General features: G+C 45.4%; 1 protein-coding gene across 3 annotated transcripts in view; it reads right to left on the minus strand.

The window, feature by feature from the left end:
* TCEA3 (transcription elongation factor A3) overlaps nt 1-26,557 on the minus strand; it is a 47,566-nt gene extending 21,009 nt beyond the window's left edge. Inside the window, exons 1-9 of one of the 3 annotated variants that reach the window (XM_054999218.1) lie at nt 26,252-26,557; nt 23,013-23,075; nt 20,256-20,361; nt 17,407-17,536; nt 14,359-14,427; nt 9,508-9,588; nt 8,221-8,286; nt 5,959-6,119; nt 1,478-1,539 (exon numbers count right to left, since the gene is read on the minus strand). In XM_054999218.1, the coding sequence (XP_054855193.1) occupies nt 1,478-1,539; nt 5,959-6,119; nt 8,221-8,286; nt 9,508-9,588; nt 14,359-14,427; nt 17,407-17,536; nt 20,256-20,361; nt 23,013-23,075; nt 26,252-26,320 (807 nt within the window). In that variant the 5' untranslated portion in view covers nt 26,321-26,557. Of the gene's footprint in view, nt 1-1,477; nt 1,540-5,958; nt 6,120-8,220; nt 8,287-9,507; nt 9,592-14,358; nt 14,428-17,406; nt 17,537-20,255; nt 20,362-23,012; nt 23,076-26,251 lie in introns of all 3 variants that reach the window. The other 2 variants (XM_054999217.1, XM_054999219.1) reach the window with 2 other exon arrangements.
* Nucleotides 26,558-27,270: the final 713 nt, after the last annotated feature.

Genomic DNA, 27,270 nt, shown 5'->3' on the forward strand with positions numbered 1-27,270 from the left:
CACCAGCTATGTGACCATTTTCTCCGAGGGCAACCCACTGAGTTCCACCACCTCTTTTCCCAAAAAAAAAGCCCTGGTTGGGAGTAAGAACACCAACTCCCAACTGGGAGTCTGCATGTCTCATACCACCTGGGTCTACCAGGTTTCTTGTGGTGCCCTTCAGTGTAAAATTCTGCGACACAGAACTCTGTCAAACAATTGTTCTGGGAAGAAGGAACAGATGGACTTGGGCCTGGATGTCTTTTAGAGCCAGGTAGGATTGCCAGCATGTTTGCTAGGCTGAACCTGGCACCTCTGGGACGGTTGGGGGCAGGGGATGTGAGGGTGTCTGTGCAGGGTTACCAGGTCACCCCGGCAACCAGCAGAGGGTGGGGGAGATTGTGGGCAACTGGGAGGAAACTTGTCAGCATGAGCCCTCAGTGGCAAGAGAATGATGTCACTTTGAGTAGTGATGTCATTATGTCACCACCACACCAGAACTGCTGATTTTTGAGCAAAAAAATACGGGTTTTGCCCTTCATCACTGATGTGATGACATCATTGCTGGGTGTAACGGAAATGATGTCATTAAATTGCCGGCAACATGATATTGTCAGCAAAGGCCCACAGAAGCTGGTGGTAACCCCTGGTTTCCCCCTTTATTTTTCTCCCACCAGCCAATTAAGCAGTGGTGGGAAAGTGGCAGCTGGGAGCAGGGGTCCCCTGCCCTCAGCAATGGGTTGACAACCCTAGGGCTGTGTGATGTTAGTATCAGCACCAGTGGTAGCTCTAGGAATCACCGCAACTCCATGGTAAAATTCTATGGTGATTCCTAGAACTACCATTGTCACTCCTACGTTGTACCCAGAAGTGATGTGCTGGTGACTAGGCTGGAACTTTCCCCCCCTTTATATTTATCTTGCTGCTGCTCTAAGCAGAGGCAAGCAACAGCTAGAATCTCCTGGAGTTTGCCCTCCACGAGTGGACAATTTGCCTAGTTGTCACTGGCTGGCAACTAGCAAGAGTCTGGGGGAGATATGGGGGGCACTACCAGACTATGGCATTACGTTGCTTCTGGGGAAAACCCAGAAGTGATGTTAAGCCTCCATAGGAATCACTGTTTCCCTTGATTCCTTGAGCTGACTGAGGTCACTTCTGGTTTTCCCCAGAAGTGACATCACTTTTTAAACTTTATTTTTCTCCCACTGGCTGCAGGAGCAACGGCAGGAAACAATACCTATGGTCAGGGAATCCTTCACCTGCAGCCAGAGGCAAGAAACAATACCTGGGGACAGGGAATCTCCCACCCCTGGCAGGAAACTGGCATGCCTGGAGTCAGGTCAAGACTTCTTGTACTTCATAGGAAATTTTTTCAAATATCTTTCCATTGCCTTAAAGCTGGTTGTAGATAATCAAGTTCCATCACCATTGCCCAAACAAGAGCTCCTTTCAGCCCACAACAGCAACCAGAAACCTTTGCCCTTCGCCCCCCATAAAGGATATGATCTTCAATTTCAGCTGCCATCTTGTCACAATTAACCCCAAACTCCTTGTAATCATCTAAGGAGAAAGTTGGAAAGAAGAAAAAGATAATAGATCTTTGCACTTGTGTGTAGCCAACAGAACCAAAACTGACTTTGAGGAAACAGGAACTGACCAAAAGACATACAAGCCAAACTGGTTTCTTTCTTCTCCCACCCCACTTCATTTCCCCAAGAGCCTCCATCTCCAAACTAGTTAAGTACTAGAGAGTTCACGGGGTCTAGGGCTCAAGATAAAGGCCAGGAATAGGTACAATAAAACCCTCCAAATCTCACCAGTTCACACCGTCTCCTTCCCTGGAAAGGGTATCAGGCCTGTGAAAGCCCTGTTGAATTTTATGGTTAAAAAAGTTTCTTTGCAGCTACAGAAATGAGAAACATTTGCACCTTGAGAAACATAAACAAATGGAAGCTTTGTGCCATTGTAAAGGCTAAAAAAATCTTATCCCCACAGACATTTTTGTGAAACAGAGCATACTTTGTCAGATGCACGTAGGGGGTCCTTACTAGGCAGACATTTATGAGGTTATGAAGAAAAAAATGACACCTAGGTCAAAGGGCCATGAGACGAAGGAAGCGTGGTATTTACCCAAATGCAAGACTAGTTTTTCTTCTGCAGGTATGCCGTCAAAAACAAAGGGGCTCATCTTACATTCACATACAAGTTCCAGTTATATCCAATAAAAGCGTTTGTTGTGCGTTTATAACATTTTTAAGGGGTTATCTTACATTAAGGGTCATCTTCCTGTTAAGTAAATATGGTATAGGGTTAGTCATTACCTAGGTCAGTAAAATGAATACTCGGTTTCCTGGGGGGAAAGTGTAGATGACTGGGGAAGGCAATGGCAAACCACCCCGTAAAAAGTCTGCCAAGAAAACTTTGAGATGCGACGTCCCCCCATGGGTCAGTAATGATTCGGTGCTTGCACAGGGGACTACCTTTATCTTTAAGCAGGGCTTTTTTTCCTGGGAAAAGTGGAGATGGAACTCAGTGGGTTGCCCTAGGAGAAAATGGTCACATGGCTGGTGGCCCTGCCCCCTGATTTCCAGACAGAGGGGAGTTTAGATTGCCCTCCACACCGCTCAGTGGAGGGCAATCTAAACTCCCCTCTGTCTGGAGATCAGGGGGTGGGGCCACCAGCCATGTGACCATTTTCAAGAGGTGCCGGAACTCCGTTCCACTGCGTTCCTGCTGAAAAAAAGCCCTGCCTTTAAGTAGGTATATATATATATAACTGAGTGAGAATTCAAGGGTGATCAAGAAAAGCACACAGACCATTCAGAAAAGCAATTGGCAATCTCTCTGGCTTTGCTAAGGTCATACTGTACTCAGGTTACACGTACATATCTGTGTGTACAACAGTAATTTTCCATCAAACTTTTCCACTAAAAAGAACATGAAGGAGAATTTCAGTAATAAGCACAACCACCGATCACTAAACTAAGTACAATTGAACAATTTTTAAAGACAGTAATGGGCAGTAAACGCAGCAGCAGCAACAACAATATAACGTCAAAGGGATGAATGAATCAGACAGTCTTCAGCCAGCACTTAAAAGCCAAGCCAAGGATGGTCCCATGCAATCAGCTCTGAGTTTCACCACAGAAACATTCTTGTCTCTGGATATCATCTAAGAGAAACCGGAACTGCCTTGGCCTAATTTGTCCCCAAAAGGCATTTGGGTGCAGATTTGTCTCTGGGGCTAGGTCTCAAGGACAGCCAAAGCACAAGCTTAGGGAAGTCCCAGGTTAGTGTCTACGTGTCAGACACGCTGCTCTTAACTGAATTTCTGCTTAACCAGGGATCCTAGAATTGAGGATGTGGGAGACCGTGATCAAAGAATTCCCTGCGTCCAAGGCCCTGACCACAGTTTCTTTGCATTCTTCTTTTTTATATATATAAATATTTTATTAATGTTCTCATAAGAATAGGAATGGGGGAAAGGGGAGTGGGAGAAGAAGAGATAAAAGTCATAAAGTCTGCTTGCATCAGCATTCTACTTATCTACATATATCATTTCACTCTACAAATCATTCGGCTGTGATCACTAGTAGCAAATTACAATACTGCCTTCATATGTTTACTACATTCTTTATATTTGTTTTTAATCCAATTGTAGAAAGGGGCCCACGGGGCAGCAAAATCTTCTTCCATTTGTCCTTTCATTAGTGAAATTAGTTTGTCCATTTCCGCATTTTTCAGTGACCCCACTACACTTCTGTCGTTGATTCAGATAGTTCAGAATTACAGTAACAGAAAAGGACGGTTGAAGGGTTGACACCAAACAGGTGAAGTTGTGCCTGGGAAGGGGGACTCGTGCAGATTTCAGCACCTTGTGGAGATCTTGACCAAAAATGTCTAAATAATTGCTAATTTGGAGCGATTGCAGGAGAGGTAATTTAACGGTGTAAATATCTGACCTTTATTGAGCATAGAAAACTGAAAAGCAGAACAATTAGTACAATCTGCTCAGAGGAGCCACTGGGGCTCCTAGACAAGGACTGCTTCTACTCCACTCCCCAACACTCAGACCCCAGACCAAATCACTGGAGGGGCCACTTCCATGGGCCCCTTCAGGACCAAACTACACATTCAGAATTTTAAAAGCTGGGTCCAGTGGAGTATTCTATGCATAAGGAGCAGCAAAAAAATGGGGAAATAACTCCCCCTCTAGCACTGTTTCTGTGCAGGAAAATGGTTTGGGGAGAAGGCAGGAGCCCATCCTCCTGGACCCGAGCCATTAAAAACTCAGATGGGTAGTTCGGCCCTGAATGACCAGGAATTTTGTCTTCCTAGTTTTCCCCTTTCTCTCCTGCCCGCCCTGACGATGACATCCTTTGTTTCACTTTTATGAGGCTGAAAAAACTGAACCAGCATTCTAATAAATTTTGCCACATTGAGATGGAACTTTTCTTTGCCAACCAAGCTAGAGTACGAGTTTAACGATCAACACAGCAATTTGCAAACCTTGTCAATACCTTTCCTTTCACGTTGGTAAAGTCAGGGCCTTTTTTCTGGGAAAAGAGGTGGTGGAACTCAGGACCGCACAATGACAGTACTTTGGGTCAGCTGGAACAAGGGGGGAGTTTTTTAAAGTTTAAATCACCCTTGGTGAAAATGGTCACATGGCCAGTGGCCCAGCCCCCTGATCTCCAGACAGAGGGGAGTTTGGATTGCCCTCCCCTCTGTGTGGAGATCAGGGGGCGGGGCCACCAGCCATGTGGCCATTTTCAAGAGGTGCCAGAACTCAGTTCCACTGTGTTCCTGCTGAAAAAAAGCCCTGGGTAAAGTGAACTTAAGCAGAAAACTTTTAACACTGCCTAATCTACTGGATATTTAAAAAACAGGCAAGTTCATAAGGAAGGTGGTAGTCTGAATACATGATCTCCAGTTTCTCCACAGCTCAGATGCCCTGCTGACTTTTGAAGGAAGCTGCCTGGGGTATGGTAGGTGGAGTGCCAGACTAGGATTTAGGAGATCCAGGCTCAAATCTCCATACAAAGTTTAGTTCAGTGGGGCAAACAATGGTCCTCCAAGACCTTTTCAGTTTGGGAAAACAGTGGGAAGAAGGCCTAAACACCTTATTCCCACATGGCATAATCCCAATCCAAACTGGGCCACACGCATGCCTTAAAACTGAGTTTAAAACATCTCTGATTGTGGAATTCCCAGCACCTGTATGATTTGTTCTTCAGTCATGGAGTTCTCTAGGGGACTTCGGGCCAGAAATTCTTTCTCAGTCAAGCATAACTTGCAATGTGGTTGTGAAGACAAGATGAGGAAAGGGAAACCATGACTACATCCCTGAGCTCCTTGTAGGAAAAGTGGTGCTAAATGGTTTCAGATATAAGTAACATCTCAAATTACAAGAATTAAAACAAAACTTGGCTTGGAGACGGGCAAAAGCTAGACACATTAAAGAGGAATGAAAAGGAAGTTCAGTGAGGAAGCGAGGGCAAACGGATGAATCTTATGGGAGCAGCTGAATATAAAACTAGACTAAGGTAGTAGAATATCTAGTGGACAGGCATTACAGGGAGCTGCAAAAGAAAGGGGATGTGGGTAAGGAGCAGAAAAGGCAACCTTAGGTTTAACAAGCAGACTGACACCTCTGAACCAAAGGATCCAAAAAGAAGAATTACAGGGAAAGAACAGAGATACAGAACAGCCGGGCATCTGTACCCAAGCACAAGCTGGAAGTGCAAGACAGCCACGTGAGCCACAGTTGAAAAGTGATCTTTATAACAGATTGGAAACGAGCAAGCAACACAACCATTAAAATCTTCACCAAGAAGACCTAAAAAGTTATAGTCCCCGAAAATTAGACTCTGTCAGTGTGCAAATCAATGCTAAATGCTGAACATTTTACACCTCCCCCCTCCCCAGTGATGACATTCAGCCTCCAGCTTGCTGTCCGCAAACAATTTGACTTCTCACCATCCATTTGCAGAGCCACAGAGACCATCTCGATGCACTTGTCTCGGATGGAATCTCCGGTCAGATAGCAGGGCGGCAAAAAGACGGCAGAAGATGCAAATGTCGGAGAGATGGGACTAGTTGGTGTCCTGGGTACATCCGGCCTTGGTTTGCTATTGGATCTGGACAGGACAGGAAAAGGCAGAGCTTAGAACAAGCAACCAGAGGGTTCAATAATTTCCTCCTTAGTCCTGATCAATGTGGGATTCTTCAGTAGTGGCAAAAAGATGCTTCCATTCACTGGTGCTGTTAAGTCATTTTAGACTTTGAACTTAATGGTGTCAGACATTTGGGGAACTACAAATCCCAGAATACCTCCAGGGGTACGGAGGAAGGCTAGCAGCAGCCTGCAATAGAGCCCTGGAGTTTTGCCCTGAAATCCAGCTGTAATAGCACCACTTGCTTCCATTTCTCTCATTCCTGGGTTTACAGAATCAGGAGCAGGGCTTTTTTTCAGCTGGAACGCAGTGGAACGGAGTTCTGGAACCTCTTGAAAATGGTCACATGGCTGGTGGCCCCACCCCCTGATCTCCAGACAGAGGGGAGTTGAGATTGCCCTCTGCACCGCAGGCAACCCACTGAGTTCCACCACCTCTTTTCCCAGAAAAAAAGCCCTGATCAGGAGCCAACCCAGGATGGGCAGATGGGAGCTGCTGCTCTTTCCCCTGCTTTTACTAAGGTTTGGTTTAATGAGAATTGGAAGCAGGGATCTTTGCCTCCTCCCCAGTCGTCACGACAAGGGGAGATGTGTGGGCTGACCAGAGATGGTGAAGCAACCTGCAGCACCTCAGCACCAGGCCACCTCCTTTAGGGACTTCTCTAGAAGATCTAAAAGCATGTGATAATCTCATGGTGCTCCTCCCATTCTTTCACATTGCCGCTGAATTTCCTAGCATATTATTATAATAATTCACGTGATAAGTTCATGTGTTCAAAGCATTGCACATACATATGGTGACTTTTAAACAGCCCTGTAAAGCAAGAGGTTGCTAAAGAATCAGCCCTGATGCAATGCTGTCACTTCTGGGTCATGCCAGAACTGATGTCGTGTGTGCCTGTGCTAATTGCCCCAGCCTTCCTCCTTCTGCCAATCAGCTGGAGATCGGTGTGCAGAAAAAAAATTGGGGGAGTGCAATGTGTGTGCCTGGCAGTGTGTAATATACATCCATATCATACCTTTACAGTGTTGTGATTTGGAGCTTGATTACTGTGAATGGTTCTGTTGGCTTAACCTAAAGCGGGATGTTTAGGGGGAGCCGCAGCTTATAACAAAAAAAACAACGGGAATGCTTCTTAAAGCTTGTAGATATTCCCTCAATGGGCCTCAATCTTTAGGAAAAGGCTCCGTTCAAGCATTCATCGGAGTATGAAGGAGCTGCAGAGGGAGGGGATGTGTGAAGAAACAGCAGTTCAGATTCTAGAAGAGGGAGAGAAGGAAGCAGTTGAACATCTGGGGGTGGGCTGAATCACCTTGGGAGTGCAGGATCTCTCCAGATCAGATGTAGGACAGCAGATCTGCTGCCTTGCAGGAGAGCTTCTTTACCTCCATCTAACTTTTCCTTGTGTGATTTGTAAAATGGAGGAAATATTACAAAAAAACTCCTAAAACTCCCAGTGCTCTCTCCTCCAGAGGGAACCAACCCAATCTCTGCAATATTTTACCACTTGGAGAAGAGTGCATACGAATCTCCTTCTTCCTTACATTGGCTGAGAGGGGCCAGCTTGCCCATAAACTTTCTAGAGCCCAGTGCCTGCAAGTAAGCTCCAACAAAAGCTGGAATAGTCCTAAGCAGGGCTTTTCTTCTGGGAAAAGAGGTGGTGGAACTCGGGACCTCACAATGACGTCACTTTGGGTCAGCTGGAATAAGGGGGGAGTTTTTTAAAGTTTAAATTGCCCTCGGCAAAAATGGCCACATGGCCGGGGGTCCCACCCCCTGATCTCCGGACAGAGGGGAGTTTAGACCCCTCCATGCCGCTTGGCGGTGCAGAGGGCTATCTAAACTCCCCTCTGTCTGGAGATCAGGGGGCAGGGCCACCAGCCATGTGACCATTTTTAAGAGGTGCCGGGACTCCATTCCACTGCGTTCCACTGAAAAAAAAGCCCTGGTCCTAAGGCTGGAAAGGGGGCCTCACTGACTAGCAATCCCACCATGAGGGGATTCACGATGATTCCCATGTTCTCCATAGCCAACTGCACTTTAAGATCACTCTCCATCCCTTTACCTCTCCTCTTTGCCATCCGTGGAGTTTTTCCGAGGCTCAGTAGGGTTGGAGCTTGTGGAAAGTGTCCTGGAAACAGGAAGGTGCAATTATCTAACAACTGTGATAAGAAAGCATGCACCTACAACAAGAGCAGTCTAGTTTAATTACAGGTCAATAATAAAATTTAAAACGTAAAAAACTCTTATCTTAATTGCAATTCATATAGCAAAGCCTGGAATTAAGAGATTCAGATTAATAATTTCAGGAGATAATCTTTTGAGAGTCAAAGCTTCCTTCTTCAGGTACAAGCAGAAGTGGTGATCCCCGAACATTTATATCCCAGTCAGGAGGTGGGAGGGATGAAGCAAAGAAAGGAGTCGGGATGTAAAGGTACAACGTTATAATGCAGCTTGATTAGAACAGAAATTGACATCTATAGTGAGATACGAATGACTGTGCTGCACTTGTGCTGGACAACAGTACTCCTCTCTCCCAAGCATTGGGTAGCGTTTTCTTTCCCTCAGAGCCAAGCTACAAGTAATGCCTTACACAGGTTGGACACTTGTCAGCTTTCCTCAAGTTTGGGTGGGAAATGTAGGCATCCTGGTCTTACAGCTTGGCTCTCCATGACAGCTGCAAGACCAGGACGCCTACATTTCCCATCCAAACTTGAGGGAAGCTGACAAGTGTCCAACCTGTGTCAGGCATCACTTATAGCTTGGCTCTCAGACAGCCCCCTAACTTTAAACAACTTCTCATTCACAATAATGCACTTGTTAACATGGACATGGATTCTGGGACTGAGGTCTACCATAAACCAAAATGCCAACTCCGTCCACATATTCACTCCAACAACACAATCACAGGACCTAACGACACCACTTATACCATCTGAGGTTATTCAACTTGTTCCTCTTCTAATGTTATATATGCTATCAAGTGTCAGCGATGCCCTTCCACTCTCTACATTGGATGAACATTAGATGAACAGGGAGTCCCGATGCAAAAGAATAAATGGACATAAATCTGACATTAAGATGTTCTCCCACTAGTTTTTGAGTGTTGTGATTTTTATAGTGCAATCCTAAGAAGAGTTACTCCAGGCTTAGACTGGGCTTAGACTGTAGTAACTCTTCTTTGGATTGCATTGTTAATCTCCCAGGACATTCCATAGTCGACTTAAAAGAGTGGCTGTCCTCAAACAGAGAAACTTCAAGGGTAGATTACAATGGGACAGGAGGAGCCGTCATGGGGCCCAGAGCTCCCTCCAGCTGTGCAGGGTTAGCGCTGCTGACAGTTGACGCTTACCTTTCCCCTGAGAGTCGCTTGGGAGATGAGGATGACGTGGAGGCAGCTGTGGAAGTGGAAGATCTCGAGTCTTCGGAGTCCCTTCTTGACATACAGGGGCGAAGAAGAGAATCATATTGTTATATGATGCTGTGGTCATGGGGCTGCCAATATTAACCAAGGCCCTTTTCACGCTACTTACCTGCTCCCGGAACGTTGCAAAACATCAAGCAAAAACTGCGGAAGATAGCGTCTTCTCGCAAGAGTTTTGCACGACATCGCGCAAAACTCTTGCAAGAAGACGCTATCGTCCGCATTTTTTGCACGATGTTTTGCAACGTTCTGGGAGCAGGTAAGTAGCGTGAAAAGGGCCCCTGTTCACAAGTTACAGTGTACAATCCATTTACAGGGTACACAGATTTTTTAAAAAAAAACTTGTGTTGAGTCATTCTTATCTTACACTCAATTTATGCACAGCTGAATGCGTGATACAAACCCCTCATGCATCCAGGTACTGGTCCCTAGTTTCAGTTGCAAAGTAAACATTTGTTAGCGCTTTCTTACAAACAGACAGACCCATATGCATTTGTTCACTGTCACATGTGAACAGCGCTTATTTAAAATGATGCTGCTGTTGCCATGGGGTTGCCAAACTGGACTTTGTGGCTAAGCCCCTTCCAAAACTCACTCTTGGGCCCACTAGATTACCTGCAGCCGCCTCCTCCGGCCAGTTTGCGTGTTACAGATTATATAGGTTGGGTCTGGGGGACTCAGACCGAAATGGTGGGTTGTCCTCAATTCCCACAAGGTGCCGATGTCAAATTGGGATCCTGGCACGCATGGAGAAGGCAATTCAGTCTTTCCCCCATGGTATTCTCCTAACCTGAAATAGTCCGTGGGTGCTATTTGACCCATTGGGGAAACCCAGGCACTCTGGGATAAATGAGGGTTTCCCAACAAACTGAAGAGTGCCTCCTGGATCATTTCAGTTTAGGAAAACAGCACCGTAAGAAGAGGGAGGATGAAGCCCCTTCTCCATGTGAACTAGGCCCCCAATCCAAATCAGGGACCCCAAATACAGGAATTGAGGAGAATCCCATGACTCACATCTGAGACACAAGCTAGAGACCCCAGACCCAGCCTGCACAATCCAGAATATGTGAATAGGCTCCGCTTCTGCCTCAGTTGCTCCCACATTGGGGCTGAATCTGGCTGCTCCAGAGTGCGGGAGTGCTGCTGGGGCAGCACAACGGGCCCTGGAGTGCTCGTGGCCTGATTCAGCCCAAATCGGGCTGCTGTGGAACTGAGGAGTACTGCCGGGGCTGTGCAACAGTCTGCAGTGGGCCAAATTGGGTCAATTTTGGGCCAGAATTGGCCTTCCGCAGCATTCTCCCCCCCCCGTTCCCCCCCCACCAGCCAGGTAAGCAGGGGCCAGGGGTGGAGGATGGGAGTGGGGGATCCCCCACCCCCAGTGAGGAACTGGCAACCCTATCCCCCATGTTTGCCCCCTCTGGCTAGGTGAGTGGTAGTGGGGGATGGAGGCTAGGAGCAGGGGCTCCCCTGCCACCACCAGGGGACCGGCAACTCTATTAGCTAATGATATTTAAGTGTCATTCATTTATTAACCTTTTTCAGCAGGCTTGAAGTCAAACTACAAGTGACAGCATTCACGGGTGCATCCTGTGGTCGCCATCACCATTTTAGAAGCATTTATAGTTTTTTTTTTAATTTCTGCAAGGCCCCAATCCACAATATGTGCTGTGCGGCGCGCGCACACACACACACACACGCTGCAGCAGGAAGAGGATAAGGGCTGCTGAGCACCCCGCATCAGGGCCTCGTGGCAATTATTGAAAAACTACACTTGCTTCTATTAGTGCTTGAAGTCAAACTACAAGTGACAGTATTCACGGGTGCATCCAGTGGTCGCCATCACCATTTTAGAAGCGTTTATAGTTTTTTAAAAAATTTTCTGCAAGGCCCTAGTCCATAACATGCGCTGTGCGGCATTCCCAGGAGCTCTTCCCCCCCCCCACGTGCACACCCCTTTTCAGGTGCCAAAAAAGCCCCCGTTGCTGTTTTGGCTCCTGATAGGATGCTGTGGCAGGAAGAGGACAAGGGCTGCTGGGACTGCTGCACACCCCGCATCAGGGCCTCGTGGCAATTACTGAAAAACTACACTTGCTTCTAATGGCAGCGGTGGCCACAGGATGGATCTGTGGCTGCTGTCACCTGTCGTCTGGCTCGTGATGCTGGATGTCGGACTAGGATCTGGGGGACCCAGGTTTGAATCCCCACTTTGCCGTGGAAGTTCATTGGGTGACACTCTCATTCTGTCCTAATCACGGGACTGTCGCGAGGGCAAAATGGAGGCGTGGGAATGATGTGAGCCACTTAGTATCCCCATTGGGGAGAAAAGCGGGGTATGAATGAAGTATAAAATAAATCAAAACCCAAATGTCTCAACGCTGCATCTTTGAGACCACAAGATTCGGAATCAGAAACTCAAGGAGCAGCGCTTTACAACCTGTGCAGCCACGTTAGCTTGCCAGAGAACAGCTGGCGGCCTTCTCTCTGATGTGCGCCAGCATCACGAAAGCAGATAAATGGCCAGAAGTGGACACTGCAGCTACCCGTTTAGCAGTGTGATCAAGTGACACGTGGGATCAATAGGCTTCCCCCTTGCCCTGTAATGTTTCTACTTCAGTTATGTTTCCTCAGTCTGAACAACCTGTGTGGTTCAGGTACAGACATGCGTTCCAATTGCCTAGCCGAGCAAGGAATTCCCTGTCCCCAAGTCCCAATCTCCAGATCTTGAGAAACTGAGGAGCAGGAGCAAAAAAAAAGCCTCCATAGAGACAGTCTAGGGATTACCCCTCATCTCTATGGTCCTTACCACAGATATTAGGAGAAATTCCTAGAGCATTACCCAGAAGTTACATCATATCTCCTCAAACACCCAGGCAGTGCCCACAAAATCTCTCAACATGCCTAGGCAGTGTTGGGAATCTTAAGCATAGACTGAGCTGGTGTCTGATAGCATATCTCTGATTACCACGGTCTGGTTTTGCTGCCTTCTTGCCTTTGCTGACAACAGCACCGGGATGCAAATCTTGACTTCTCATCCATATTGGATGGGACAGCTGCTTGGTTCCAGTCCAACAACTGCATACACAAATAACGAATTTCTGAACCCCTCTTGTTTCTATTATTGTTTAGACTTTCCTAATTATATGTCCCTTATATGACCCTTATATGTCCATTATATGACCCTGTCATCAGTCTATTTCTTGACCTGGCCTCCTGGAGAGCCAAAGAGAACCTACTTCTCTTTCTTAAGTTCTAAATGAGACTTTTTGAAGGAAGTCATTTAGGGACCTCCACACAAAGAACAGATAAAGAGATCTGACTGCTGGACCTGTGTGTTCCTTCACCCACTTGTTCCACCATAAGGCACCTTGATGCAAGTCTCAGTTTTGTACATATGAAGGTGCCTTCTACCAAGTTAGATAACTGGCCGATCAAGGTCAGTCCAGTCTATTCTGACTGGCAGCAGCTCTCCAGGTCTCAGGCAGAGCTCTTTCCCATCATCGACTTCCTAATCCCTTTAACTGGAGATGCCAGAGATTGAACCTGGGACCTTCCACATGCAAAGCAGACGCTCAGACGCTGAGCCATGATGCCTCCCCAAGAGTGTGCCACAGAGATGGCTCTCAGTGGCTATCAACCACAAAGGCAAAAGTGAAAACTGCCATGGTCAGAGGAAGCATGTCTCTGAACATCAGTTGCTGGTGGTGGTGTGTGTGTGTGTGGGGGGGGGCGTTAATGATACTTCCTGCTATACTTGTGGTTTGATTGGTATGTGTCCCGTTTTTCTGCTTTACTTAAAAAACCCTCCAGTGCCCTTGGCACTTTAAGCCTCCACTAATCCAGTCAGAGTTACTTATCTAGCAAGGGCTTTTTTTCTGGGAAAAGTGGTGGTGGAACTCAGTGGGTTGCCAGCACAGGGGGCAACTCTTGGCAGGAGGTGGTGTCCCTGGTACCACATGTGCATGCGCAAAGTGCACGCATGCTCCCAGGGCCAATGATGTCACTTTGGGTCAATTGGAACAAGGGGGTAGTTTTTAAAAGTTTAAATCACCCTTGGCGAAAATGGTCACATGGCTGGTGGCCCCGCCCCCTGATCTCTAGACAGAGGGGAGTTTAGATTGCCCTCCCCTCTGTGTGGAGGTCAGGGGGCGGGGCCACCAGCCATGTGACCATTTTCAAGAGGTGCCAGAACTCAGTTCCACTGCGTTCCAGATGAAAAAAAGCCCTGTATCTAGCACATTTTTATCCTATGTTTCCTCCAACAAGGTCAGAGCAACAATACATGGTTCTCCCTTACCATTTCTATCGTCACAACAACCCTTTGGGGTAGGTGAGGCTGCGAAAACAAGATTGGCAAGCATATGCAGTAAGATTCATGGCAGAATATGGATTTAGACTCAGGTTCCCTAGATGCTAGATGGCCACACTAACCGTTATAGCACACTGGCTCTCAGTGAAACTCAGTTGTGCTGCACCTGGAATTTCTCACCCCTTTGGGAAGTGAAGACACAATTCTGGGGAGAAGCAAGATTGCTTGACCTTGACAAACCGCTGGCTCGCGAACCACGAACCACCCTGGTTCATCACAAACTTTGGTTCGTATTTCAGTTTGTGCCCATCTCTAACGGAGACCTTATACCCTGATGCAAAATAGACTGTGCATTGTGTCTGAGAAGCTTTGTTGAAAACCACAGTCCTTATCTACAAGCAAGAAAACCAGAGACAGTGCTATAATTAGTAGAGCAAGCCAATGTTATCCTTTCCTCAAAGAAATAATTATACCTGTCTGGCTTGGGAACCAGAGAAGAACTCTTTAGAGTTGCTGATGGAGAGATGAATTTGTTTGATTTCCTTAAGAAAGACAGAGAGAGATCTGAGGAGTTTCCAAAGACTTTTTGAGTTGTTCATATCCGTTCTTAAACCCAAAACTTTTCCAGGAATAGAAAACAGAAGGCCTACTGATTCGCCATTTCTTTACCTTCTCAAATCTCAAAATACCCATGTAATATTTTAATGCATAATAAATATATAATATTTTATAATAAACTAATTACATTACATTTTTTACATTGCCATGTTTTTGGTTTTTGTTCCCATGGACTAACACAGCTGTCTATAATCTTCTTTGTCACCCGTTCCATTTCTTCAACTGTGGAATAGTTTGACTTCATAGCCTAGTTCATGTTTTGGTGCACGACTTCCATCCAGGATTTTCCCCCATCGTGCACAGTGATAACTTTGCAGACTGTGGAGGTGTGGAGAGAGCCCTCAAGTCAAGAGTTGACTTACAGCGACCCCTAGTGGGGTTTTCATGGCAAAAGACTAACAGAAGTGGTTAGCCGTTGCCTGCCTCTGCAACCCTGGTCTTCGTTGGAGGTCTCCCATCCAAGTACTAACCAAGGCCGACCCTGCTTACCTTCTGAGATCGGACGAGACCAGGCTCGCCTGGTCTCTCCAGGTCAGGGCAACTTTGCATACTTAAGTATGTATTTAGTGATGAGGCCATTTATAAGTAAATAAAAATAAAGTTTGTTTCCTCAAAGATGATAGATGCTTTTAGTTTTAAGAATCAATAAAGTGTGAAGAGAATTTCTTGCTGTTTTTTTTATTGCTGCTAAAAGTGCAGTTGCGACACTGTGGAAATCGGAGCAGATTCCGACACTAGAGAATTGGTTTGAAAAGATATGGAATATTTTTATTTTAGAAAAGATAGGTGATGATTTATATAAAGCAGAACACTTCCCTGCTGAAACGAACTTTGTTGAAAAATGGTTCCCTTTTTTTGCTCATATAGAAAAGCACAATCTTCAACCCAAATCTAAAGTATTACAATCGGTCACAAATTCTCATTATTTCTTTTTGTAAAACGGTTTAAGGTCTATTAGGACTAGTCTACACTAATTGTATTAAGATGAAGCTCTGTTTGCAAGCTTTTTGAGATTATCTTTATTGTTATATAGGATTGGTGAAACAATGTTTGGAGGTTCGTTATTTGTTAATAAAAAGTTTTCACACAAAAAAAGAATCAATAAAGTGTGTCAGTGTAAAAAAACTGAGCCCTGCACCAAAATTGGGGCGGGCCATTATTAAACTGTGTTACAGCAATACCCCATGGTGCAGAGTGGTAAGCTGCAGTACTGCAGCCCAAGCTCTGCTCACGATCCTGGCGGAAGCCGGGTTCAGGTAGCCAACTCAAGGTTGACTCAGCCTTCCATCCTTCCAAGGTCAGTAAAATGAGTGCCCAGTTTCCTGGGGGTAAAGTGTAGATGACTGGGGAAGGCAATGGCAAACCACCCTGTAACAAAAGTCTGCCAAGAAAATGTTGCGATGCGACATCCCCCCACAGGTCAGTAATGCTTGCATAATGCACCTTTACCTTTTTACTTACAGCAATGTGTGGCCAGTTTTACAAAGAAGATAAAACTGTTTGATTCCACTGCTGAGTAGACTGTTGAGGGCTTAACTCGTGACTGACGCCTCACCCTGAGCCTTGTGATTCCCAAGCCCAGTGCCCCAGGGGAGTCACTTGCCATTGAATCTGGCCTTGCTTTCAGGTTGAGAAAACAGGAGAGGCATAAGCCCCTTTCCTCTTCGCACTGTGATCTTAGTCTGAAATGGGGCCCCACATACCTGGGAACTGAATTCTAAACAAAAGTCCTTTTGAAAGTCTGGACGTTACCAGAAGGCTTTGTAACGTGTAGTTAGGCCCTTCAAAGGGTCAAAACACACAAGACACATAGGTGCATGTCGGATCCTGCAAGGATCCCTGGGAAATGTAATCTTTTAAAAAAAACAGCCACTTGATGTGAATCTCAGGCAGGGAGAATTGCAACTGGAAGGACTTTCTCTCACACACATCCTCTCTCTCTCTTTTTCAAAAATCCTCCGGGAGCTCAGGATGGGATGGGATTGGGAACGATGTAACAAGAGGCAGGAAGAAAGCGGATGTGTTTTGCAAGTGAGAGAGAAACTCAGTCCCTCCCATTCTTCTTCTCCCAGCAGGGAATCACAGTGCCCTGTCTCTGAGCTCCTGAAGGAAAACCGAGATGATTGGATTTTTGAAATAATAATAACAACAACAACATTCGATTTATATACTGCCCTTCAGGATGACTTAACGCCCACTCAGAGCGGTTTACAAAGTTTGCTATCATTATCCCCACAACAACAATCACCCTGTGAGGTGGGTGGGGCTGAGAGAGCTCCTAGAAGCTGTGACTGGCCCAAGGTCACCCAGCTAGCTTCAAGTGGAGGAGTGGGGAATTAAACCCAGTTCTCCAGATTAGAGTCCTGTACTCTTAACTGCTACACCAAACTGGATTTTTGAAAGAGGGAATCTCTCCAGTCGAGCAGCTGTTCTTTGTAAGAAAATCCATTCAGCTCAGTTTTCCTCCAAGAGCTTGGGGGGAGGGCAGTAAGGCTACCCCTCCCAGGGAAGCTTGCAGGACCCAACATGTACTCTTCACATGTAATTCATCTCTTGTGTTTCAGCTCAAAGAAAAGGCCAGTAAAATTCTCAAGACATCAGTTTCTGCTTCTATGCTAGCCACTTCTTTGCAGGCTAACCTCTGATCTTGGGGGTGACGATCGATCATGTGCAAGCAGTACTGAAGAGGTGTGCTCGCTCTTTTGTGAGCTAGACAATATTTTGAATCACAGCAGCCCAGCTAACTGAACGAAAGAGCACTTTCTCAGCAAACAATACATTATTTGAGTCACTCTTCGAAAATGCATGACCAGAACACAAGCATCTGGACTGAATGCAACTTGAGAGAAGGCACAGCACGCATTTCAAAATTGATTGGCTGAATGGCTCTAACATGACAATACCTGTCTTTTTTATTTCCTTCAGAACCTTTGGAGAGTTTCACAGAAACGTCGTCTTCAGACTTCCAGCCAGAAATGTCAATCCCTTTACTTTTTTCTTTCTCCTTTGTACTCTTCTGGGCCCCAGATGACTCTGAAAGAACATGGGATAACTTGGTATTATTATAGCCTATTAGCACCACGCCCTGGTCTATAGGTTAGTTTGTAAGCAATTACTTCTTCAGCCATCCCGGTAGTATTTTTCCATCACCCATAGGACTCTGCTAGATTCGCAAGAATGACAATTTTCCATGTTTAAAATGGGTTTCTAGTCTACATAAACAAGGTCTAGAAATATATCCAGAAAGCAATGTTAGATTTTAAAGAAGCTGCTAGTTCCCAGGAACGGAAAAATATCTTGTGCTTAATAACCGGAGCACAATGTGTTTGAAATGGTAAATGACTTGGTATAAACTGCATTTCTCATTTGTTTCCATATTTGCGTTTATTAATTAGACAGTGCATTTCTTTCCAGGTTCTGTGTCATCATGACATTAAACATACCTGACCAAGACAGGGCTTGTCAATTACCAATTATTTTAAATTAATCCTTAATAGCAACACCCATACAATGAAGAATCAAGATCACTGCACCCCCCTTTTTTAAAAAAAATAATAATAATTTTTATGCTCTCAACCAAATTTCAACACCCAGCTATGGGAGGGTGGCACAGGCTCTTGCTGCTGAGAAGACAGAGTTATGAGAGAGAAGGGCAAGACGGGGCTTCCTAGCGTGCAGGAGGAGCATGCCGACTCCCTTATTCTGGATCAAAAGGAAGCAGACCGTGCAATGACAAGCAGATGAAGACACTGCCCTGGATGAGTGGCTTCAGATTGGCAGAGCCAGAACACAATCCAGGCATGGAATGCAAACTAATACCAAATAGAAAGGGGGGCTGAAGGGGCTGTGGCTCAGTGGGAGGGCATCTGCTTCGCATGCAGGAGTTCCCAAGTTCAGTCCTCAGCATCTCCAGTTAAAGGGATCAGATAAGAGGGGAAAGATCTTGAAGACCCTAGAGAGCCACTTCTGGTCAAAGTATGTGTGTAACCCCTATAGGCAAATTGGTTTAGCCCAGTAGGGTGGGGTCAGTAGCTACAGCCCAGCAGCTGAGGAAGAGGCTGGTTGCTGGAGAGCTTGATAACAATTAATATGCTCTTATCACCTTGAATAAGATAATACGAACCGTTGTATGTGAACAATATGACTAAAAGTGGCGTATGTGTATTGTGTTTGGTTGGTGTTGTCACTGGTATTGCATTGTTCTTGCAGGGCTGTAATGCCCCACGAAGAGGACAGAAGCCTGGGTTTCAGATGCTTCAGACTGGAAGGATTGTAGCAAAGGGCTCTGTCACTTGGTGGGATCCGACAAGTTGAACTGTTTACCTTGAGTGGTTTTCAAAGACATTGTTGACTGAAAGTTTCTGTATGGTTGCACTTATGAGTTTAGTTAAAAAAAATAGTTGTATTGTACTAATTGTTAAAAGATTTGAGGGGGCGTGGATTTGTGAACGTTTGCTTCCTAAATTAGCCCCATAGAACCCGTACAAAAGAGGTTACACGTGCAATACTGATGATGACAGACCGACAACCTGAATCAGGATAAAGCGGCTTCAAGTGTCCAGTGGAAAAACTGATGCAGGAAAAAGATCTACAGGAATTCAGATGTTCAGAAAAGCGTTAGAATAACTGTAAGAACTTCTAGATCTTGTGACCCTTTTAATCAGGATACAAATAATATCCAGATCTTGAGCAATCTATTGGTCTATGCATCAAAATATTTTGACCCCCATTCTCACTTTCTTGCCGACTTCAGGGATCAGCTTCATCAGCTTCATGGCATCCATTCGTACCTTGACGGTATCCAAAAGGTCCTCAAGGAAACTAGACTACTAATGAGCTTTCACTATTCCTCCAGGATAGTTAAATGCTAGAAAAAGACTCGGAATGGAAGTACTCCCCAAGCATGCAAGAAAGCTGGCAAGTTATAGTGTCATTTGAAAGCTCAGTGGCAGAGCATTGGCTTGGCATGCAAAAGGTCCCAGGTTCGTTCTTTGACATTTCCATTTAACAGGAGGTACCACGTCATGGGAAAGATCTCTGCTGAGACCCGGGAGAGCTCTGACCAGCCACCAGCTATGATTCTGATAGGCTACCAGTCTGGTCTGGTATACTGCAGCTTTATTAAGTGCTCTGTGCTTAATAAAACTGCATTCAAACTGCTCGGCATGCAGAGAGGTCCAGAGTAAATCCCAGCATTGCCATTTTAATAGTCTCAGGTAGCAAGAGTTGAAAAAGATCATTCTCTACCCAAGACCTTGGACAGCCCCTGCCAGAGTAGAACAAGGATCTCTAACGGTGTGGAAACTACGGGCACTTTTGGATGGCTGAGAATAGGTAGCAGGTGCCACAACAAAATGGCTGCCATAGGGTAGTGTGGCCACTCACAGAATGGTTGCCGCAGGGGCTGGTCCAACCATAAAACATTGGGAGGCAACAAGACTTAAGAGTTTCCAAGCCAAACGTCATCCTGTGATAGAGTCAGCTGTTTCCAAATCATACCATCCAACAGGCAGATAGATAGTACAACCAGGGCTCTTCTATAGAACTACATGCTCCAGGCAAATGAAGGAAAGCCAGGACTGGCTCGGGGGTGGGTGGGTGGGTGGTAGTAGTGGTAAGTAGGTGCCAAGACAAAGGAGGAGGGGAGACTTTCATAATCCACATTGGGGCCCCTGCTGGAAAGAAGAGTGGCGTATAAATGGAGTAAATAAATATTTCTGCCCACAGAACAAAATGCTTAAAAGTCTCTCACCCAACAACTTCTTCCAATTCTTGATGAGGATTTTTGCCAGAGCCACCACCTCCTCATCGGAGCAATGCTTCCGGACTGTGTTGACAGCCACACCGATCCTGGTTGTCTGGGAAAAAGAGAAGATGGATGTGCTTTAAGGCAGAAGAGTGAACAATTTGCCAGCTGCCTGGGACAGGGAATGAGGTTGCTCCCTATGTTATTTTAAGAGGGAGTCTCTCTACACATTACTAAATACCTAGGGACACGCAAGTGAACCTCATTTCATGTGTCTCCCTTCCAACTTTCCATGCGCTCGCTCGCTCGCACAGGCACACTTCAATTTGCTTCCGCGTGAATTCATTCACATCTTTGATATCAACTGCTAAAGGTATCCCAGTTTCCCAATCTATTCCCAATCCTAATCTATTCCCAATCTATTCATTGAAATGCAGATCTTGACCCTTTCTCACATCTTAAAGAAATGCAAATTGGGAGTTCAAAGGAGCCTACAGTACTTTTCCTCCCAGTGAAAACAGAACTGAATTGGCACTTTGCCCTCCAGAATCACTTGCAGATGCAGTCACAGAAAGGGAACTCCCATGAAAGTGGCATTCATGTGCACAGTCCCAGACAAAAAAGCTCTCCTCTTAAATTTCAAAAATATAACAACAATTTACTAAAATGTAAATGTGCAAAGGTGCAATCACTCATATATATACAAAATATTATTGCAATTACATTTATCACACTCAGTCCTTTCTAGAGTTAACACACAGATATTGTTACTAGCACCAATTTGTCAAAAATACAAGGCAACCAGAATCCACATTCTTAAATAAACAGTTACATAACCAGTTGGCAGCATTGTCTTCAGCAAAAGATGAAGTTTAGGTAGGTGCGCATGAGTGCACATCATGTTTTGAACTCTTCCCATCCCAGTTGGTCAATATAGCTGTAGTAAGCTGGCACCTTGAACAGCCTGTTAACAACTCCCGCTGCCTCCTCCCTAAACCTGGGAACCAGGGCTATGTTGTCATTGTTTACAGGCAGGGATGAGGCAAGAATGCCGCACGTCTGTCTAACAGATTGAACAACTGAGTTGTAACTGTTGCTGCTGCTTTGAGAACAAGTCTTGGCTTCAAAACAAAGATATATTTTTTAAAAATGTTTAAAAGCTGCCTTCCTACCCAAATTAGGGTCTCCAAGGCAGCAAACCATAATTAATAATAATTAATAATGAATGAATTATTTATTAATAATAATTAAGCATTGATAATAATAAGTGCTGTCAAGCGGCAACCGACTTATGGCGACCCCTGCTGGGTTTTCAAGGCAAGAGACTAACAAAGGTGGTTTGCTGTTGCCAGCTTCTGCATAGCGACTCTGGTCGCCCTTGATGCTCCCACCCAAGTACTAACCATGCCTGACTCAGCTTAGTTTTCAAGTTCTGAGCTTGGGCTAGTCTGGGATATTTAGGCTGCTAAGAAAACATTAAAACAAGATTAAACACACATATAAATAAATAAAAAATAATTAAAAACAAAACATAAACAGGGCTTTTTTTCAGCTGGAAAGCAGTGGAACAGAGTTCCGGAACCTCTTGAAAATGGTCACATGGCTGGTGGCCCCGCCCCCTGATCTCCAGACAGAGGGGAGCTTAGATTAATCTGAACTCCCCTCTGTCTGGAGATCAGGGGGCGGGGCCACCAGCCATGTGACCGTTTTCTCCGAGGGCAACCCACTGAGTTCCACCACCTCTTTTCCCAGAAAAAAAGCCCTTGGAAAGGTCCATGAGAATCAGTGAAGAAATGCCAGACGAAACAGTCTTCGCCCACTGGCAGAGGACAATGATAGAAGGAGACAGACAGATCTCTTTGGGGAGAAAATTCCGTAATTTTGGAGTCACAACCAAGAATGCCCTTTCTTTATATGAATGTATGGTTTACATAGTTTATGATATATAGAAATATTTGAAAGTGAAATAATGAAAAATTGGATAAATTGTTTATCCATTATGGAAAATGGGACTCATAGTCAGGGTACAGAGTATTAAAAATAGTTAAAGAAGTATTGCTTAGAATAAAGGGAGAATATATATTTGTTAGATAGAGGAGATTAAAAGGAGTAAGGGAAAAGGGACAAAGGGTTGGAAAACTGTTGGAAGTCAACAAAAAGGGGGAGGAAAGGGAGGGGGTTAGAAATTGGGAAATGGGAATATTGACTGTAATGTGTAAACATTTGATCCTAACCCAATAAAAAAAAATTTCAAAAAAAAAAAAAGAATGCCCTTTCTTGGATTGCCACACAATGAGTCTCCATTGGTGGGAGCGCATGAAGCAGGGACCACACTGGACAGGTAGGTTCAAATGGGAGTCGGCTGTCTTTAAGAAATGCTGAACCCAAGACATAAATAAAGATAACATGGTAGCTAGGAGGAGCTCCCTGGATTGATGTATTCAGTACACTGTGACTAATAGTGGGTTTTTTCATGAAGTCAAAAACACCCAGTTAATAATTCGAGAGGGTTAGCTGTCTTAGTTCTGTTGCAGTGAAATTCAACAGAAGTCCAGTGGCAACTTCTTAACATTGTAGCTCACTTCATCAGATGCATGAGTATTTCCATAGCAGATATATTTACACATACATGTTACAGGTAACAGTTTGATAGGAATGGGAAGACATTAAAAAGAGAGACCAGTTTCTGTTCACCTTTAAAGCTGCCACTGGACTTCTGTTTAACACCCAGATAAGCTTGTCTCACCTTCAGCATTGTCCTACCTGTAGCAGCTGGATGGTCATTGTGCAGCTATTCAGTTTCTTCAACAGATCAAGGGCTCCTTCCTAGGACGAGGAAGGGAAAACACACTGGTTGCTTTATTTTCCCCAAGATGTTTTTAATGTGCTATGGAAATGGTCACATCCCACAGAGATGGTCCCTGTAAGTGCCAAGTCATCCTTAGTAAGGTCCCTGATTGATTGGACCTATTGATAATAATTGTTTCAGCAGTGTAGGGACACCCCCTAGGGACACAGCACAGAAAGATTCTGCTTGTAAGAAAGGGTCCAAGAAAAGCTTTGAATGTGCCAAAAAGGGGTGAGCATTAGCAGGAGTACACCAAAACACAGATCCAGCAAACAGCCAACATAGAGCCAAGCTACAAGTGATGCCTGACACAGGCTGGACACTTGTCACCTTCCCTCAAGTTTTGATGGGAAATGTAGGCGTTCTGGTTTTACAGTTTGGCTCTCCATTACAGCTGCAAGACCAGGACGCCTACATTTCCCATCAAAACGCCCACCTGTGTCAGGCGTCACTTGTAGCTTGGCTCATAGTGTAGCAAGTCTGACTAGGAAGTGGGAGGCCCAGATTCGAATCCCTAGAAACCCCAGAGCGGTCACTGTATCTCAGCCCAACCTATCTCGCAGGGTTGTTGTGAGGATAAAATGATACAAGCCCACTTTGAGCACCCACTGGGGAGCAAAATGGGTATAAGTATCAAATAAAGAAATAAATAGCAACAGATACATTAGAAGTCATAGTAAACTTTGTTTCTGCAGGTCCTATTCACCTGTCATGAGACTAAACCTATGTGACTAGACAGATCGCAACTTTTATTTGAAGAAAAAACGTAGATTGCAGATTTTCTAGAAATTTGATTTTACAAAACTTGAACGTGTTTCCACATCAGCACAACTTTAGCCTACATTTCTAAGAACCTGATTGCATTTATTTTAGGGAAGCTGCTGTTCTTCTCAGAGTATCTTCCCTAATAAAAATTCCTGGATTAAAGGATAAGGAACAGAAAAATCAGGAGTGGGGACAACTGATTCCTTCCAGCATTTTTGGATTATGAATATTAGCTTTGTGGGGACTTGATTCAGATTGGGGCTGAGCTGCGGGGTGGAGTTTAACTCTCTTCTGCCTGATATACTTTTGTCAATCAAACCTAACACTGTTGTCCAACACTGCAATTAGTGCTACAAGAAAAAAAGAAAGACCAGCCTGTATAGGAAAAAATACATAAATATGGGTGGGCTTGCATAAAACATTTGTGAGCTAATGACTAATGTGCAAAACTGCTTTGCCATCCTGAATTGTGGGACATAGCTTCTGATTTTTCAGCCAGCTTTCTCAAATCCTCCACTCAATGAAAAGGGAAACAGAAACATACATGCTTAAAGGTAACCTATGCAGCGACATTTGGGTTTCTCGTGGGAACAAATTCTCCACGCTTCCTGCTCGGCTGACTCCAAGAAAGAGCACTTGCTGCTTGCACGCCAGCTGCGAAGGTGTAAGCGCAGGCCCTTCCCGTGACTGAAAACAGCAGTCTTGAAGACTACACACATTGGGGGGTTGAAGGAACAGTGGGGGAGGAGTTATTTATAAGCTCCCTTGAGGAGAGCAAAGTTTGAAAAGGAGTAAAACATTAACTCCAAAGGCACAATCTGGCCCACAAGTGCAGTGTCGCAATCAGTTCATTAATGGGAAGCAAAAGACCAGATCCTTAACATGACAAAAGAGACTGAAATTTGATTTGTTGCATTTATATTCTACCTTCCTTGCCAATGGGGACCCATAGGGGCTGACAAATTTCTCCTCCATTCCATTTTATCCCCACAACAACCCTGCAAAGTTGGATAGGCTGAGAGTGTGTGATTGGCTCACGGTCACATAGCCAGCTTCCATGGCAGAGTGAGGGTTTGAACCAGTCTTTCAGCTCCTGATCTGACACTCTAACCACTACACTAACTGGTGAAAATGAAACCAACACACCTGCTCCAACTTTGTCATATTAAATGTAATAGAACCACTTCAAGCTCAGCATACAAATAACACTCGATAAGAGGCCAAGGATGCTGTTTCTAGAGAGGGGAGTTCAATGCCCTGTTTGTGCATGAGGAATTGGCAAGCAACAATTAGCCTTATTTCTGTGGGTGCTGTTGGAAGAAGCATGGCACACCCGCAATTAAAACACACTTTTTCTCTGTCCTGCTTGGCTTGTAGAGTGCCCTCAAGTCCTAGCTGACTTATGGCGACCCCTGGTGAGGTTTTCATGGCAAGAGACTAACAGAGGTGGCTTGCCATCACCTGCCTCTGCAACTCTCATCTTTGTTGGAGGTCTCCCATCCAATTACTAACCAAGGCCGACCCTGCTTAGCTTCCAAGATCTGACGAGATCAGGCACACCTGGGACTATCCAGGTCAGGGATTCTCCGTCCTATAGGTATATGTTTAAAGCATTTAAAAAGTGGGTGCATTCCAGCACTGCATATGTCTGCCTACATGGCTGGGGAGGGGCAGCTCTATCATAGTCTACCACACAGGGTTGTTGTGAGGATAAAATGGACGAACTACATCAAGAACTACATCAAGAAGCAGAAGCAAAAGGTACTAGAGGGAAACATGCAAAGCCTCAACTCCATGCCCCCCAGCACCGTTCTGCATACAGTATTTTTTTACCGCTCCCAACCCATGCAGCGAGGCGTCTGACCAAAGATTAAATTTACACAGCTAGACTCTTGCCAAACACCTGTTGTCTGCACACCCTCTCCCCAAATCCTTGGAGGGACAGATAACTCTGAGGGTAAATTGCAGGAGGGTGCGAAAGTGGGGGTAGAATGGGAGAAATGAAATATCGCCAGACAGAGGCGAGCTGGTTTTGAGGCAAGAACAACTTACACACCGAAGAATCCATTTGGATCAGAAATGCAGTACTCAGGATTCCCAGACACACAAATTATCAGCTGAAAGGGAGCGTAATGGCTACAGGGTGCATAAAAAAGCGACGTTCAGGCAACTGAAAACATTTGCAAACGCAGAAAGTAGGAAGCATTATTGCAGGTTAAATATACAGGAATGGCAACTTCCTCAAACGGTTAGCTGGGTGGACAAAAGCCATCTTTTTGCACCAGCGGCGCGAGTTCCCGAGGCTGCAGGATTACTCTTTGGAAAAGATCCAAGCCAAATTAACAGCCAATGCCGCCACCACCACAAACAAGAGAAGATTTTTTCTTACCATGCTCTTCCGGGAGACCATCTTCTCCAACTTTCTGCCCATTCTAAGCAGCTCCTCCACCTGCCCCATGGCGCCGGCTGCTTTCCCAAACTATTCAGAAGACATTAAACAGAGACCCGCTCACAGGCAGGGCCCACCGGGCTCTGCTTTCATGCGCGTTTATGTTGTGAGTGTGTTTGTTTATAAAGCTAGACAAGGAAGGGGGCTGGGGGGGGGAACCAAAAAGATTTTGCCCTTACAGAAAGTTTGACAGGAACGGGAGTAATGCAACCAAATGAGAAGAGAAAGCAGAAAAGGGGAGTGGCGACCAGAGCGCTTCTAAACAACTGCCATGCTGTCAAAATAGCACGGGGGGGGGGGGGGGATGGGCTAAATATAGACGGATTAAGTGGTGGAAAGATTTCAGGGAGGGAGGGAGGGAGGAGCTTGGTGGGTTGCAGGGACTGCTGTGTGGCAGGTGACTGCTCCTTGGTGGTGCAAGGAAGGTGGGAAGAGGGCTTTCCAAACAGGCTATCTCCCTGCCTTGCAGATAAACGTGTTTGCAAAAGCCTCTCTCCTCACTTTTTTCAGAGGTGTTTTCATAGACTGTGGCCCTGGATAGCCCAAGAGAGCCTGATCTTGTCTGATCTCAGAAACTAAGCAGGGTCGACCTTGGTTAGTATTTGGATGGGAAACCGCCAAGAAAAAACCAGGGCTGCAGAGGCAGGCAATGGCAAACTGCCTCTGTAAGTCCCTTGCCATGAAAATGCCACCAGGGGTCGCCATAGGTCATCTGTGACTTGAGGGCAGGATTTGAGAGCCGGTTCGGTGTAATGGTTAAGAGCGGCAGGAATCTAAGATGGAGGGCCTGGTTTGATTCCCCACTCCTCCGCTTGAAGCCAGCTGGGTGACTTTGGGTCAGTCACAGTTTCTCAGAGCTCTCTCAGCCTCGCCCACCTCACAGGGTGACTGTTGGGGGATAATAATAGCACACTTTTTAAACAGCTGAGTGGCCATTAAGTTGTCCTGAAGGGTGGTAT

Source organism: Eublepharis macularius, chromosome 15 (assembly GCF_028583425.1).
Source record: "Eublepharis macularius isolate TG4126 chromosome 15, MPM_Emac_v1.0, whole genome shotgun sequence".
Taxonomy (NCBI): Eukaryota; Metazoa; Chordata; class Lepidosauria; order Squamata; family Eublepharidae; genus Eublepharis; species Eublepharis macularius.